Source organism: Electrophorus electricus, chromosome 5, assembly GCF_041902795.1.
Source record: "Electrophorus electricus isolate QZ-2024a chromosome 5, ASM4190279v1, whole genome shotgun sequence".
Lineage (NCBI taxonomy): Eukaryota > Metazoa > Chordata > Actinopteri > Gymnotiformes > Gymnotidae > Electrophorus > Electrophorus electricus.
In genome coordinates this window covers 14,580,106-14,595,000 of record NC_137501.1, presented here as the reverse complement: position 1 = coordinate 14,595,000, position 14,895 = coordinate 14,580,106, and the positions used below count along the sequence as shown (strand labels likewise).

Below are 14,895 nucleotides of genomic sequence, written 5' to 3'. Positions count from 1 at the left end.
GATCTCCCCAGAGGATTCTGGGAACTGTAGTTGGTGGTGGTTTCGGAGGGCTGTGTGACAGGTGTGTTTTGGTTTGTGTTCAGATCTTAAAAAGGGGCAAAATTCCAGATTTTGTGAACATCAGTGCTAAGAAGCGATATGCTTTTAGCAAAGAAAATGTTTTTCAATACAGAAACTTTTTATTCCTACCGATTAACAACAGTGGTAAAAGAAACCACTGAAGCATCTAACGTGGCTAATGAAGATATGGAGTTCATAGTGAACACTGTAAAGCAGTGAGTGAAATTACTATCTAAGTGTTTTAAATAGCCAGAGAATAAGAAAGATGAGGCAAGAGACCTTTCAGTGCAAATTTACATTTCATGCAAATTTAATTTGTAACTACGCCCTCCTGCCAGGAGCTCAATGGCTACAAATTACATATGGGCGGAGCGATGGCTATATCACATATATCACGCCTGCTCATTCCTCCTCCCTAGAACAAGAATACTGAATAACTGGACATTGGTAAACACAAAGATATGTGGAGAGATTTAGCTAATAAATTGCAAGAAAGTCAATGAACACTTTACAGATTCTGTCCTTCCTGAGGGAAATCCTAGACCAGAAGGAGGATATTTCAACATGAAGTAATCTAATCTATTTTCAAACTGTGTCTTATTGCCTTTGTTCTTGTGCTGCACTCAGTGGCAAAGTTAAATCTAACGTAATTTAAGAATAATGATCTCAGGACTCTTTGACAGGGGATTCTGAATGATGGAAACAACCTTGAAAGGGATTGTCTGTGCTATTGAGTACAAGGGTAGACCAGTAAGGTCCAGGCGAGTTGTTGACCTGTGCAACAACTATTTAAAAGTGTTTGGACTTCTGCGAAGGAAGGACTGGCTGCTAGGTTGGTGTTTTGCTCTGATATAGCAGAGGGGGTGGTTAGATCCTCAAAGGCGGCAATGCAGATCCTCACATAATGTAGAGAGTTGAGGCTTCGTTAATCCCGTCATAACCATTTAGTCCTTTGTCAGCACTGTAGCAGGTCTTGGTTAGCAGATATAAACGCCTTTCTGGCTGTGTTACGGAGCTTTATGATGCAGTGTGAAGCTTGTGGGCGCAGTAGACATTCTTTAAAGAGGAAATAGGAGAACGAGGCCAGTCATGGACGTGGACACTTGATGTGCTATGACAAAGCTGTGTTGGTACAAGGCTGTACATTTGGAGGTTTCCAGTTTGCCACATACATTATGACCAGTGGACCATTGGGGTCAAAGCCCCCTTTAAGACCATAGGATGCTACATTGTTTCTGCTAAATGAGTTTCTGGTTCAAAAACCACACGCACTTTCAATTGTTTTAGGTGAGACATCATCTCTTTCCTTGTGGTAAGGACATCTGTCAACATTCCATGATAGCAGTAATATTGCATGACCCTTTGCTTCTTTGGGACTGCTTATGGTAAACCCGCTGTCGTATAGTTAATTACCTCAGTCAAACTCCAGGGCCAAGTGTCCACTTAGGACTACATGGGTATGTCAATAAACCTGAGCTGGGTAACAATAAGCTTGAGCTCTTAAAATGACACACACACACACACACACACACACTCACTCACACACAGACACACGGGTTTCCTTATGCAGCACGTTTTGAGAAAGTCTCGGCGACAGCGGAGATTCCCTTGTTTTGATTCAGATTAGCATTCTGCAGTCCTCTCATGATGTCAAAGGTGAAAATGGTGTTTAAACCTGGAGGTACACTGCAATAGGCCCTTTACAATCTGCCTGTTTTTACAGTTGAACCACCACCCCACTTCATTAAATACTGGTACCCTGACAACAGTGCCTCTTCTCGATTGGCCACAGCGACCACATTTTTCCCACCCTGTCCACCTCCCACCTGAACATCGATGATGTTGAGGGGGCCGTACAGGCCTCGCTGCTGACCGCTCACACCGAGAAGGGCTGGCGCCCAGACTCTGCTTATGCATTACAATTATGCCTTTTTCACTCTGTGTGTGTGTGGGGCACAGGCTAGAGGTTGTGTAATGTGGTGAGAGCTAGAAAGAGCTCCTACCACATGGTTCATTTATTTATTTACAGCATTTAGCAGACACTTTTATCCAAAGTGACTTACAGCTATGACTGAACACAGTTCAAGCAATTTAGGGTTAAGGACCTTGCTCACAGGCCCAACCTTCTGATTACTAATCATATATCTTATCCACTGAGCTTTTTGTTAGGGTTCGTTTGTGTGTGTCACCTTTCCTCAGCAGAACCCAGTATGTTTGCAGTCACTGAAAAAGTTCAGCTAAAAATAGAAAAGAGTCTGTAGCTTTAATGCTAAAAGCACAGAAAGCAGCTTTAAACCCTACAGCCCTATGCAATCCTACGCTCGCCCTTTCCCATGCGCACCTGAGACGCCCCCTAGTGGCAGACATGTGGTCCTGAATAAGGGGCTATAGCCTCGGGCTGCAGCCCTGTCAGCCTGACAGCCGCCCCCATCCTCCCTCCATCCCAACCTCACCCTGTAGACAGCACGAATGCACAGAGGACATGCCACCCGACATAATTACCTTTTGGGCAGACACGGTACCTGTCGTAGGCCATTATATGTACATATGTAGTATTATGGTGGACAGGGATACAGTGAATACTGTTCACAGAAGCACTACACGCCCCTTAGATACAGTACATATTTATATTCAGTACATACTTAGATTCAGTACATATTTATATTCAGTACATACTTAGATTCAGTACATACAGTACAGGTTTAGGTGACTACAACAACACGCTTTACGGAAGGAGTGTACAAGGCAATGTAATCTGTAAAAGGCTGTGGAAGATTCCGGGCCATGTGTGTGTCGGGACACAGGTTAAAACCCGCTGCTCTGAGTGAACTCGGTGGACATGTTGAACAGATGGTTTCAGTCATCAGTGTCTTCTAAACAAGACAGAAACCAGAGACGGGCAGCTGTATATCAGTGCACAGCACTGCAAAGTAATTTGGCTCCTCTGCACACATTTCTGCAAAGGTGTATCTTAAGCATCGGCCAAGGAACCGAGACGAGTACACACAACAACCCTGGTGCGTTGGTCAGACTCAAAAAGCCATTCGTGCTTAACAGGATGCAGGTTGTTCGGAGCTGATTGGTCGCTCCCGTTTTGGCCAGGTGTCATTTGAAATTATTCCCAAATTGAACAAATCATGTGACTGCCTACTGTGTATTCTGTATCTGGGTACTGTGTTGAGGTGCAAATGCCCCTTGAATGTAAACTGAAGAAAACATGATTAGTTTTGAAAATAGCAGCTGTGTAATCAGTTGTGATCCCGGAAGTTCATTTTTCCTGACCTTGCGTACTCTTGCCTTTATGGATGGTCAAGGTTTGGATCGAAGAACCTGATCCAGGACCAGTGTTAAAAGGGGGACTTGTATGTGGAGCTTCTGTCTCCTTCTCTCCATCTCTCTCCTTTATCATTTTCTCTCCAGTGTTGTGAAGGTTTCCATATCTTTGCTACAGGTGCCAGGTTCCATGCAGAGCCATTGCAGCTTTTAATACTGTTTCAGTATCAGGGTCTTCAGGAGGGCTCCACCTGGCAACCCTGAAGCTCCTGGCTATGCTTAAAACTGCACACACACACACACACGCACACTCGCACAAGCACACACACACATACAGATGAAGACAAGCCAAAAATCACTCTGTGTGTCTGGAGTTGCACTTTGATGGATGTTTTAGCAAGCATCAGTGGGCAACTACTAGAGATGGAGGGAGAGGGTATCCAGTCTAATTACATCAATGGAATAGAGGTATGTGTGAGAGACCATCTTCTTGTTTCACTTGTCTGTCTGTGTGTGTGTGTGTGTGTGTGTGTGTGTGTGTGTGTGTGTGTGTGTGTGTGTGTGTGTGTGTGTGTGTGTGTGAGAATGGACCCATGTGCAATGTTTTTTTCTAGTTCACTTAAGGTGCACTACAACAAGCACATTCATGCACACCCTCACACATGCACACACTGAATCTTTTTTTTTTGTGAAGCACGTTTTCACTGAGTCTGGAAATCTGTCATATATTTTCTCCTTGTAACTCACCAGCATTAAATTCAATTAAATTTAAGTCCTATTCATTAGTGGTAGCAGTGTTGTATTAAATCAAATCAAATGTCTCTCCCTAGGAGGTAAAACAACCCACTGGCCATTTTTATTTAAATAATACGATTTGCTAATCCAATTTAAATGTTAATTCCTGAGGTAGAGACGTGAATCTACTGTTTCATTTGTATGGTTGGATCTTCTAAAGCTGTGCACCAGCACACTCACACCTGATTATTGACTACTCACATCTGGGCCTTGTAACCAATTCTACAGGCAGCCACCGTACTCAGGACTCAAACCCAGCTCTGACAGGAGGTAAACGTGAGCTCTGTCCACCAGACCAAAGAGCAGCTCCCTGGCACATCAACCATAGCACCCATTTAACCTTCCTAAGTGACGGTCTCTGTCATGCCATCCTCCCCTTTGGAAGGTGATGGTCCCATCACACTGCCTTCACCTCCGGAGAGTGTCCCCTGTGCGTGACACTGTCCACGTGTCCCTCCACGCAACTGCCCTTTCCATCAGGGCCACGTCCATGCCTCTCATCAGGGGTCAAAACACCGGGCTACACCGTGCCCTCACATGGCATAGCCCAGTGGGTTCATCAACGTGGTGTTTTGGAAATAGTTATATGACAACTAGAAAGTGAGAGAATGTTCTAATGCTTTGAAAAAAAAAAAAAGAACCTGACTGTAATTAAAAATGATGCTCTGAATAAGATTTTGTCATTCTGATCATAGTTTTGGGAAGACTGGAACCAAATATGTTCATGCGTGTTACATTGAATTGAACCAACGTGAATTATGGAAACTAAAAACTGACAACGGCAAAGAGGAGGGATGAGAGAAGAAAGGATCTGAAAGGGAGAGAGAGAGAGAGAGAGAGAGAGAGACAGATGGATGGAGATAGTCAAGACTGGTCAGATGGATGATGGATCAGCAAGTGGACAGGCAGACATACACATAGCCCGATTCTTAATGTCTACTTTCTAGAGAAATTCTATTAATAAACATGTAAAGTAAATGCAGTTTTTACAAGCAAATTAGGCACAGCAAGAATCCACAAAGGCCCCTCAGAGAGAACGGAAAGTGCAGCTGAAAATATCGGGATGATTTACATACATGTACCCACATTACAACTGAAAGAATCTAAAGAAATGCACGGGTGTGCACACAGTACCACGGTGCCGCCCCCTCCCGGCAACCGGCGGCGTGTTTATTCCTGTGTTATGTTTGCACACGGCCCCCACAGCTGGCGTGTGTTGGACATCGGTAGCCACGCCACCTGCGGGGTTATGATGTTATTAGTTTGCATGGCCGATGTCGTTCATTGATGTTACGTCGGCTCTTTTGTTCGTGTTGGTGCACTTTGATGTTCGGTTTCGCTTTCGTTCATTTCGTTAAACGCCTCCGCTCGAGGCTCGCGTTCGCGTCTCTGTCCTGCTTGTTGTCTGCACGTTCTGCGCCCGTGACGCACAGATGAAGCACGTGTGTGTATGGCGCTGAAGCGCTACTAGGTGGAGTAGGACGGCATGACTATGGGAATTATAATACATTTAAATAAAATGGTAATAAAAAGAGTTTTTTTAAAAAATGGAGAAGAAAATGAAACAAAGAAAAGTGTTTTCCTGTTGGTGCTGAGGTGTGTGTGTGTGTGTGTGTGCGAGAGAGATATATAATTCAGCTTAGTGTGCAATGGCCACACCTGTAGTTTAAGCAAAACTGGGGCAGGAGGCCACAGAGGAATGAGAGAGAGAGAGAGGGAGAGAGAGAGAGAGAGAGAGAGAGAGAGAGAGAGAGAGAGAGAGAGAGAGAGAGAGAGAGAGAGAGAGATACAAACAAAAAGTCAGGCCAAACCAAATTATAACACTTCAAAAACTAAACTACGTAACCCACTGCGACACACAAGCATAAACCAAAATATATTGCTATCTGGCCCCAAAATGATGGTACACAGTAGCCGACTGCCTGCTCACAGTGACGGATATGAAACGCAGAACCACAGCCTCCGTGAACACAGCTTCGCCACATAAGGACTCTTGGCTGCCCGGAGAGCAGAGACTCTGCCAGCAGTGAGACCATGACACCACGGTAGAGACAGAGCAGCACTTTCTGACTGAATGTGAAATATTACAACTAAATATGGCAAAATTGCTTAACAAAATTTGAGATGTTACACCCCAACTTTAGACGTCTATTTAACACCGACAAATCTTCCGTCCTGCTGTGAGAAAAGGAAGAAAGCAGGACTTAAGCTGGGTAATACCACATATCTGCCTGCCACAGCCTGAGGGACCGGGAGGCCACTCGCAAACACACACACGCGAATGACTGTTGTCCTTTTTGTAAACACCTTCCTCTATTTATCTAGCTATTTATTATCTCTTCCTCTTATCCAAATTGTTATTTATTGTCCTTTCTTTCCACTTCTTTACTTTTCTCAAGTATCCTTTCATTCTTTTAATTACAGTTCATGTCATATTGTTATTAAAACATGGTGGAGTTCTTAATTTCCTTAATATTGCCACGGCTCATTTACATTGTTTTACTGTAGTACAGCTTTGGCAAAACTGTAAATGGATATGGTCGTGCCAATATAATTTACTGAATTTGATAAAAAATGAAGTGAGAGAGAGAGAGAGAGAGAGAGAGAGAGAGAGAGAGAGAGAGAGAGAGAGAGAGAGAGCAGCACAGACATCTCTCTGGGATTGCTAGTGGCAGGGCTCTGGGGCCACACACACAGACTAAGCTTTCTTGCTAGGCGCGTGCAGTTTTATCTTGATAATGATTTTTGTTTTACGTTTATATTTACATTGACAGTCTTAGCCAACTTACAGGAGTGCATCGTCATTTACTCATAGAATACATCATAGCCGGTGCAGTTGGTCAGAGTCCAATATACCAATGAACTAGAATACTGTTGGAATACAAGGATCAATGCTGATGCCTAGAAATGTAAAATACATATAAGCTCTATATCAGACAATAAGTGTAATAATCAATAAGTGCTAGAGTTTGTTAGTGAACAAAGGAGCAGTCAACATCAGTGCAATAAACAACACCCTACAATAAGTACTAGTTTCATTGAGTCAACATAGGAGTAGGATCAGTGGTCATTTAAATATTCCACAAGTAGACGGGTCTTCAGTCTGCATTTGAAGACTGCAAGAGACTCTGCTGTCCAGACAGCAAGTGGAAGTTTGTTCCACCATCTAGGAGCCAGGACAGAGAATAGTTTCAATACTCATCTTCCATGAGACCTGAAGCAAGGTATTTCAAGCCGAGCTGTCCTTAAGTACTGTAAGTACTTAAGTACTGTACTCGAGGTACAGATCGGGCTTTGACCGTTGACATAATGTATGGAGGGGCTGGTCCATTTTTGGCTTTGTAGGCAAGGATCAAGGTTTTAAATCTGATGCATGCAGCTACTGGAAGCCAATGAAGGGAGCACAGCAGCGGAGTGACGTGTGTGAACTTCAGAAGATTGAAGACCAGTTGTGCTGCTGCATTCTGGACAAGTTGTAGAGGTCTGATGGTTCTTAGAGGAAGACCAGCAAGTAGCGAGTTGCAGTAGTCTAGCTTTGAGATCGCAAGAGACAGCACAAGCACCTGGGCAGCGTCCTGTGAGAGAAAGGGCAGAATCCTTCGTATGTTACAAAGGAGAAGTCTGCAAGACTGGGTCAGATTTGAAACATGAGTTGTCCAAAGTTCTGCCCGGGCTACAAGCAGCTTCAGATGGTGATACCAGGGAGTTCTCGAAGGAAACTATGAGGTCGTGGTAAGGGTTGGGAGTACGTGGGATGTACAGAAGCTCAGTTTTACTGGGGTTGAGCTTCAATGTCAGTCAAACATGCTGAGATATGTCTGGAGACCTGCGTGTTGGAGGGTGGAAAAAAAAGAGAAGTGTGTTTTGTGTGTCTGTGCATGTTGTTCATAGAGTAGTGTGTGTCTGCACGTGTTAGAGCAGTGTGTGTGTCTGCACGTGTTAGAGCAGTGTGTGTGTCTGCACGTGTTAGAGCAGTGTGTGTGTCTGCACGTGTTAGAGCAGTGTGTGTGTCTGCACGTGTTAGAGCAGTGTGTGTGTCTGCACGTGTTTCTAAGCTCATATGCCTGTCATCTTCCTGGCAGAGTGTGTGTGTGTTCTGATCATTTTGCAGATAAATGAAAATGAAAATTTGCTGACCAAGGTATTAAAGGGTTCCACTACCATGTTGGATGTTGGAAGGAGAGAAGCAGAGAGAAAAGGGAGAGGGAGAGATATTTTGGCAATGCCAACAGAGCTTTGAAATGAATTGAAAAGACAGGGAGGAAGAGAGGAGAGAAAGTGGGTGAAAAAGCGAGTGATAGAAAAGAAAGAGACTGACAGAAAAAGACAAGCTCCGGAAGACTCTGGGCAGACGGGATGGCTTCCTCAGCACTTCAGTGTGCGTTCATCTATAAAACATTATCAGTAGCTACATACGTGCACGCTCACGTGCACGCTCACAGGGTGAGGTCCACAGAATGGTTCCCAAATCCAGTGCTGAGTATTGAGCCAGAACGTTCTCTAACCTTGTGTTACCGCAAGACCACCACCTGAAGCATTCATGCAACTTATCTGATAACCCTCAGATATCATTGGAGAAAATGTCATTGGTTTGAGAAAAATATTATACATCATGTGTCAAGAACATGATATTAAAAATAACATGCAAAATATGCTGACATTAACAGACATATATCTAAAATTTAAAATATTTCTGTATTATTTTAAATATTTATAATTTAATATAATCATATAATACAATTTAATATTCAATAATTCATGTTTTTTAAATATTTATTGCATTATTTATTTATTATTAGTATAATTATTTATTTACATATAAAATCTAATAGTTTATATATATTACAGGAGTTCATCCATCGACGCTGCCTGCATAAGTGGCAGCTGTCTATAAACACGTGGCATTTAACACACATTGGCATAAATTAAAGGTTACACATAATGATGCATAATGGGGGAAGTCCAGATGGGTCTTTATTCACGCGGGTCGCTGTTCTTTTGCTTATATGTCGGCCTTACCCCTTCTTACCCCCAAGCTTGAACTCTGACCCCAGGCACAATTGCTAGGACGAGACTGCGACTTAACTCTCAAGACAGTCACCCCACATGTTAAGCAGTGTCACCGTGGCAAACAGATGACCGTACACTGTATGGAGCATGGGAGGATCTGGGCATTGTAATGCTAGCACACTTTTCTAACGCTAATGGGAGTTTGTGTTCTGTAGACAGTAGCCTGTTAGCAGCCTTTTTACAGACTTTTTTTCTGCAGGGGACGGAGGTGATCAGTAACTCCTTAAAACAGTTCCTCCTCAGCACCCGCTGGTGGAAGCAATTATCCACCTTACACTTTTTAACACACACACACACTCACACACACTCACACACACACACTCTCTCTCTCTCTCTCTCTCTCTCTCTCGCGCTCTCTTTAGAGCCTGAAGCCTCTGCTACTCTCCCACTACCTTCCCGGAGGAAAGAGCATTTTGCAGGAGTCTTAAAAAAAATGAAGTGTGTGTCTTTGAGCATGCGGATGCGCGCATCGGCAGACGCGGTTTGATTGACAGCCTAATTGCCGTGCAGCTCCGGCTCAGACTGCCGTTGGCTGTTTCCTCTCCCTTCCTCTTCATCACGTCCTCCCTGTCCATAAGCAAGAAGGCGAAGCACAGCCAGGAAAAAACGCCACCCACTTTGCAGTGCCACCCCCTCCCACCCCCAGACACACATGGGACATCACTATGGAGACGACCCCCGCAACCTCGGCTGTCGGCGCGCATCAGGTCTGGAAGACGCGGCCGGGGGGAAAGCGGGGAGAGCTGTAGTGGAGCTCACCAAGCTTCCGGTCAACTCTTACGCCTGGCGTAATGCGAGGACGGCATCTGTTAAAGCTCGGGATTTAATCTAAGATAGCCACCTTTAAGTGTAGAAACATGAAAAGTTTCCATCCTACTGACATAACTTCTCTGTCCTCAGGGATATTTGGAGGAATGCTGGTACTTTTGAAGAATTTTGTTCCATATAAAAAATGTTCTCCACAAAAGCCTTACCTTCTGTCTCCTGTGAGAGCACAACCTGATGGGTAGCCTCCCTCCAGAGACCGAACACTAAAAGCTGGGAGCTAACAGATGCTAATTACCAGCAGGTTACGACTTTTAAACATGGATGGGAAGAAGGAAAGGATACTTTGTGTGTGTGTGTGTGGGGGGGGGGGGGTGTACTCAAAGTAAGCTCAAGGGTGCAAATGATTGACAGCTTTGTTGCAGCCATTGATGATGTCAGTGTTGGCCTCAGCTAGCCCCGCACACACACTTTTCTCACATCACACAGGAACGTTAGGAGACACACTTCAATGAGAATGGGTTTGTGTGTGTGTGTGTGTGTGTGTGTGTGTGTGTGTGTTTGCGTGCATACATGTGTGTGTTTGTGTGTGTGTGTGACAAAGTGAATGAATGCTTTGAGACTCCAAGTGCTTTTGAGAGCTTGGCCCTGAAGTCTAACTGAGCCTTTGTTACAGACCAGCGTTTTTCTTCTGAAAACGGTTCTTCATTGTTACATTTCATTGAAACGCACTCACACCCACACGTGTGTTTGCACAAAGCAGTCTGTCCCCCAGTAGCTGTTAGAAATGCTTTCATCTGCAGCATTCCTTCATGTGCGCAACAGGTATTTCACAACAGCCAAGCATTCACATACTTACACAAGGACATACACACTTTCACACTGATGTAGCCATACACAACAGCCAAGCACTCAAATACCTACACAAGGACATACATAATGGACACAGTGGTATACACAAGCTCACAAGGTATAGGTTATGTTGCAGCTCAGCAGAACAGGTACTGGACTAGTAATCAGAAGGTTGCTAGGTCAAGACCCACCCCTACTAAGTTGCCACTGTTGGCCCCTAAGCAAGGTACTTAAACCTCAATTGCTCAAATTGTACTTGGTCACAATTCAAAGTTACTTTAACAAAAGTGTCTGTTAAAGCTGTATGGTTTATATGGTACAAGGGATGAGAAATAGTAGCATGCTGTACTCAGATAAACAAAGTAAACTTACATCTTTGAAGTAACAGTATAGCCTCTCTCCTCTCACTCTCATTCTCTCTCTTTTTGTCTGTCAATCCCTCTTTTCTCTGTACCCCCTAGGCAACGTCTTCGTGGTGAGCCTGGCCGTGGCCGACCTGGTGGTGGCGCTCTACCCGTACCCGCTAGTCCTGGTGGCCATCTTCCGCCGCGGCTGGCGGATGGGCTCTGCCCACTGCCAGGCTAGCGGCTTCGTGATGGGCGTGAGCGTAGTGGGCTCCATCTTCAACATCGCCGGCATCGCCGTCAACCGCTACTGCTACATCTGCCACAGCCTGGCGTATGATCGCCTATTCAGCGGCCGGAACTCGGCCTGCTACGTGCTGCTGATCTGGGCGCTGACCGTGCTGGCCATCGTGCCCAATGTCTTCGTGGGCTCACTGCGTTACGACGCGCGCGTCTACTCATGCACCTTCGTGCAATCGGCCAGCCAGGCCTACACCATCGCCGTGGTGTCCTTCCACTTCCTGCTGCCCATCGGCGTGGTGAGCTACTGCTACCTGCGCATCTGGGTGCTGGTGATCCGCGCGCGGCGCCGCGTCAAGCCTGATGGCCGGCCGCGCCTCACGCCGCACGACGTGCGTAACTTCGTCACTATGTTCGCCGTCTTCGTGCTCTTCGCCGTGTGCTGGGCGCCGCTCAACCTCATCGGGCTGGCGGTGGCGCTAATGCCGCGTCAAGCTGCCCCACTGGTGCCCGAGTGGCTCTTTGTGGCCAGCTACTTCCTGGCGTACTTCAACAGCTGCCTGAACGCCATCGTGTACGGCGTGCTCAACCAGAACTTCCGACGCGAGTACAAGCGCATCGTGGGGGCTGCGTGTGCCCCGCGTGCCCTCTTCGTCGCCGACGACTCCAATGGCACCAAGGAGCGGCTCAAGGGCAAGCCCTCGCCCATCATGACCAACAACAACCAAGTCAGAGTGGACTCAGTGTAAGGGGCGCCTGTCGCCATCTTGAGGTTCCCAGGGTAGGTTGTCACTGAACATGACCAAGTGATGAACAACAAACAAACAAACAAACTCGCTACCAGCACCACTGACGAATGTTACCAAATGCAAAAAAGGGACTTGCAGTTCTAAAGTTGTGGAAATATGCCTCTATACAATCACAGCCAAGAGGGGAAAAATGCTTTGTTACTTTATGATGATGATGATGATGATGAATTTCCTCTTCATGTGGATTTTCTTTCTTTGTTCTAAGGTACTTTGTTTTTCTAGTTTTAAAAGTGAAACATTTCTCTATGTATTTATTTTCTATGACTCATCTATGTATAGAAACAGAACAAAACAAAACAAAAAAATCACTCGTGAATATGAATATATAGACATGAATATGAATATAAATATGAATATAGACACATAAATATGAATATTTTCACACAAATATGAATATAGATACATGAATATGAATATATACACCTGAATATGAATTTACACCCATGAATATGAATATATACACATGAATATGAATATATACACATGTATCAACTTGATTTCTTTCATTGAGGTTCTCCGATGAAGTGAGTATTTTATACCATTACTGTGTCCTGAATGCCAGCAAATGTTTTTATGATGATCTTTACCAAACCATGACTGAAACATGACCAAAAGAGTTTCCTCTGGAGTTTCCTCTGGAGTGTTTTTTTAAATGACCTCAGTGGGGCGGGTCCAGTTCAACTGTGCCTCACCAAGCAAGCAATATGTCTGACTCTCAGTCACTGCACAAGGCTCTGCTGCACAATATCTGAATGGAGTTTGCAAATATACAGCCTCACTCCCACCTCTCTCTCTCTTTCTCTTCTTCTGTCTCTCTATCCTTCACTCTTTCCTTCTCTCCTGTTCATTCTCGCTCCTCCTCTCTCTCTCCCGCTTTTCTCTGTCATTTTTGTCCTTACTGGATGATCAGAGGTTGCGTTTCTCTCAGTCTGTTTATTATCGTTCCTTGTCCTCTTTTCCATTTCCCTCTCTCTCTCTCTCTCTCTCTCTCTCTCTCTCTCTCTCTCTCTCCTTTGTTTGCATGTATGTAATGGTGACCCCTTATTCAAAATAAATAAACAGTAAAACATGTGTTTTCTGATTTACCGGGACTTCAATGCATTATGTCTGTCTATGTGTCTGTCTATGTGTCTGTACATCTTATATCGGCGGTCCGATCCAGATCAGATCTATGAGGAGCTGGGACAGAACTAAAACCCGGTCTGGAGGGATTGTTCCTGTGGACTGGAACCCTGACCAGTAGCACAGCATTCAAACTAAGCTTCCACTGGCTCCCCTCATAACACGTTAAAATGCAATGGCAGCTCAGTGGAGCGGTGGTAGTTCAGTGGTTACAGCAGTCATCTTGTAATCTTAAGGTTGCTGGTTCGGGCCCCTAAGCAAGACATTTAACCCTCAATTGCTCAAGTGGTGTTCAGTCATTGTTTTTTGTTTTGCATAACAATCGTCAGATAAATGCCGTAAATGTAACTGGCTTTTTGGTCAGCGCTGATTGCTCAGTTCTGTAGGAGTAGACCGGAGCCGATCCCAGCAACAGCAGCAGTAACCGATCCTGCAACCTGTGCTCACGCCCCAGCCTCTCTACTCGGAAATGGGTTTACAGTGCACTCAAGCAGAATTACGCCTGGATGCCTTTACTTTGCGCACTCCTTGCTCTGAAGGTTCACAACAGAGAAAGTGAGAAGGAAAAAAAATAAATAAAAAAACGAGAAACATATTAAGTCTCCAGCCATTACTTATGCACACCTGAGATTTGCTTCTGGGGAACTGTAATGTGCCACATGGCATTATGGTGTAGCTCTGGTGCAGTTACAGTGGGAGTAATTAACGGTATGTTTGAGAAGAATCCAAATCACTTATCTGTTCTCTCCTGATCTTCAAAAGTACACTGGGTAGATGTGTATACTCTATATACACAGCCTGGTCAAAAAAAAAGGTCACCACCTGGATTTAAGCAAATAGGTAAGAGCCTCCCATTGGATAATTACTACATGGGTGATTATGTTTCAGCTGGCAACAAGTTATTTAACCCCGACTGATGCAGTGTGTAGCTTCTCATTTGTTAAACAACCATGTTGAAAGACACATCCTGTGGTCGTGGAAAAGATGTTAATCTGTTTCAGAAGGGTCAAATTATTGCCATGCATCAAGCAGAGAAAACATCTAAGGAGATTGCTGAAACTACTAAAACCGAGCTAAGAACTGTCCAACGCGTTATTAAAAAGTGGAAGGACAGTGGGGAAACATCATCCTCCAGGAAGGGATGTAGTTGGAAAAAAATCTTGAATGATCATGATCGTCAATCACTTAAACGTGTGTTGAGATCAGATCGTAGAAAAACAACAGTAGAACTCAGGGATATGATTAACAGTTAAAGTAAGAGCATTCCCACATGCACAATGTGAAGGGAACTCAAGGGATTGGGACTAAACAGCTGTGTAGCCTGAAGAAAACCACTTGTCAGTGAGGCTAACTGGCAAAAACAGCTTCAATGCTAGGGAGCATAAAGATTGGACTCTGGAGCAATGGAAGAAGGTCATGTGGTCTGATGAGTGCAGATTTACCCTGTTCCAGAGTGATGGGCACATCATGGTAAGAAGAGAGGCAACTGAAGTGATGCGCCCGTCATGCCTAGTGCCCACCGTACAAGCCTGTGGGGGCAGTGCTATGATCTGGGGTTGCTGCAG

General features: G+C 44.7%; 1 protein-coding gene across 1 annotated transcript in view; it reads left to right on the top strand.

The window, feature by feature from the left end:
* The window catches only part of mtnr1aa (melatonin receptor 1A a), a 26,590-nt gene extending 13,401 nt beyond the window's left edge, over positions 1-13,189 (top strand). The window contains exon 2 of the mRNA XM_026995684.3: positions 11,277-13,189. Coding sequence (XP_026851485.1) covers positions 11,277-12,148 — 872 coding nt within the window. The 3' untranslated portion in view covers positions 12,149-13,189. The remainder of the gene's footprint in view (positions 1-11,276) is intronic.
* Positions 13,190-14,895: the final 1,706 nt, after the last annotated feature.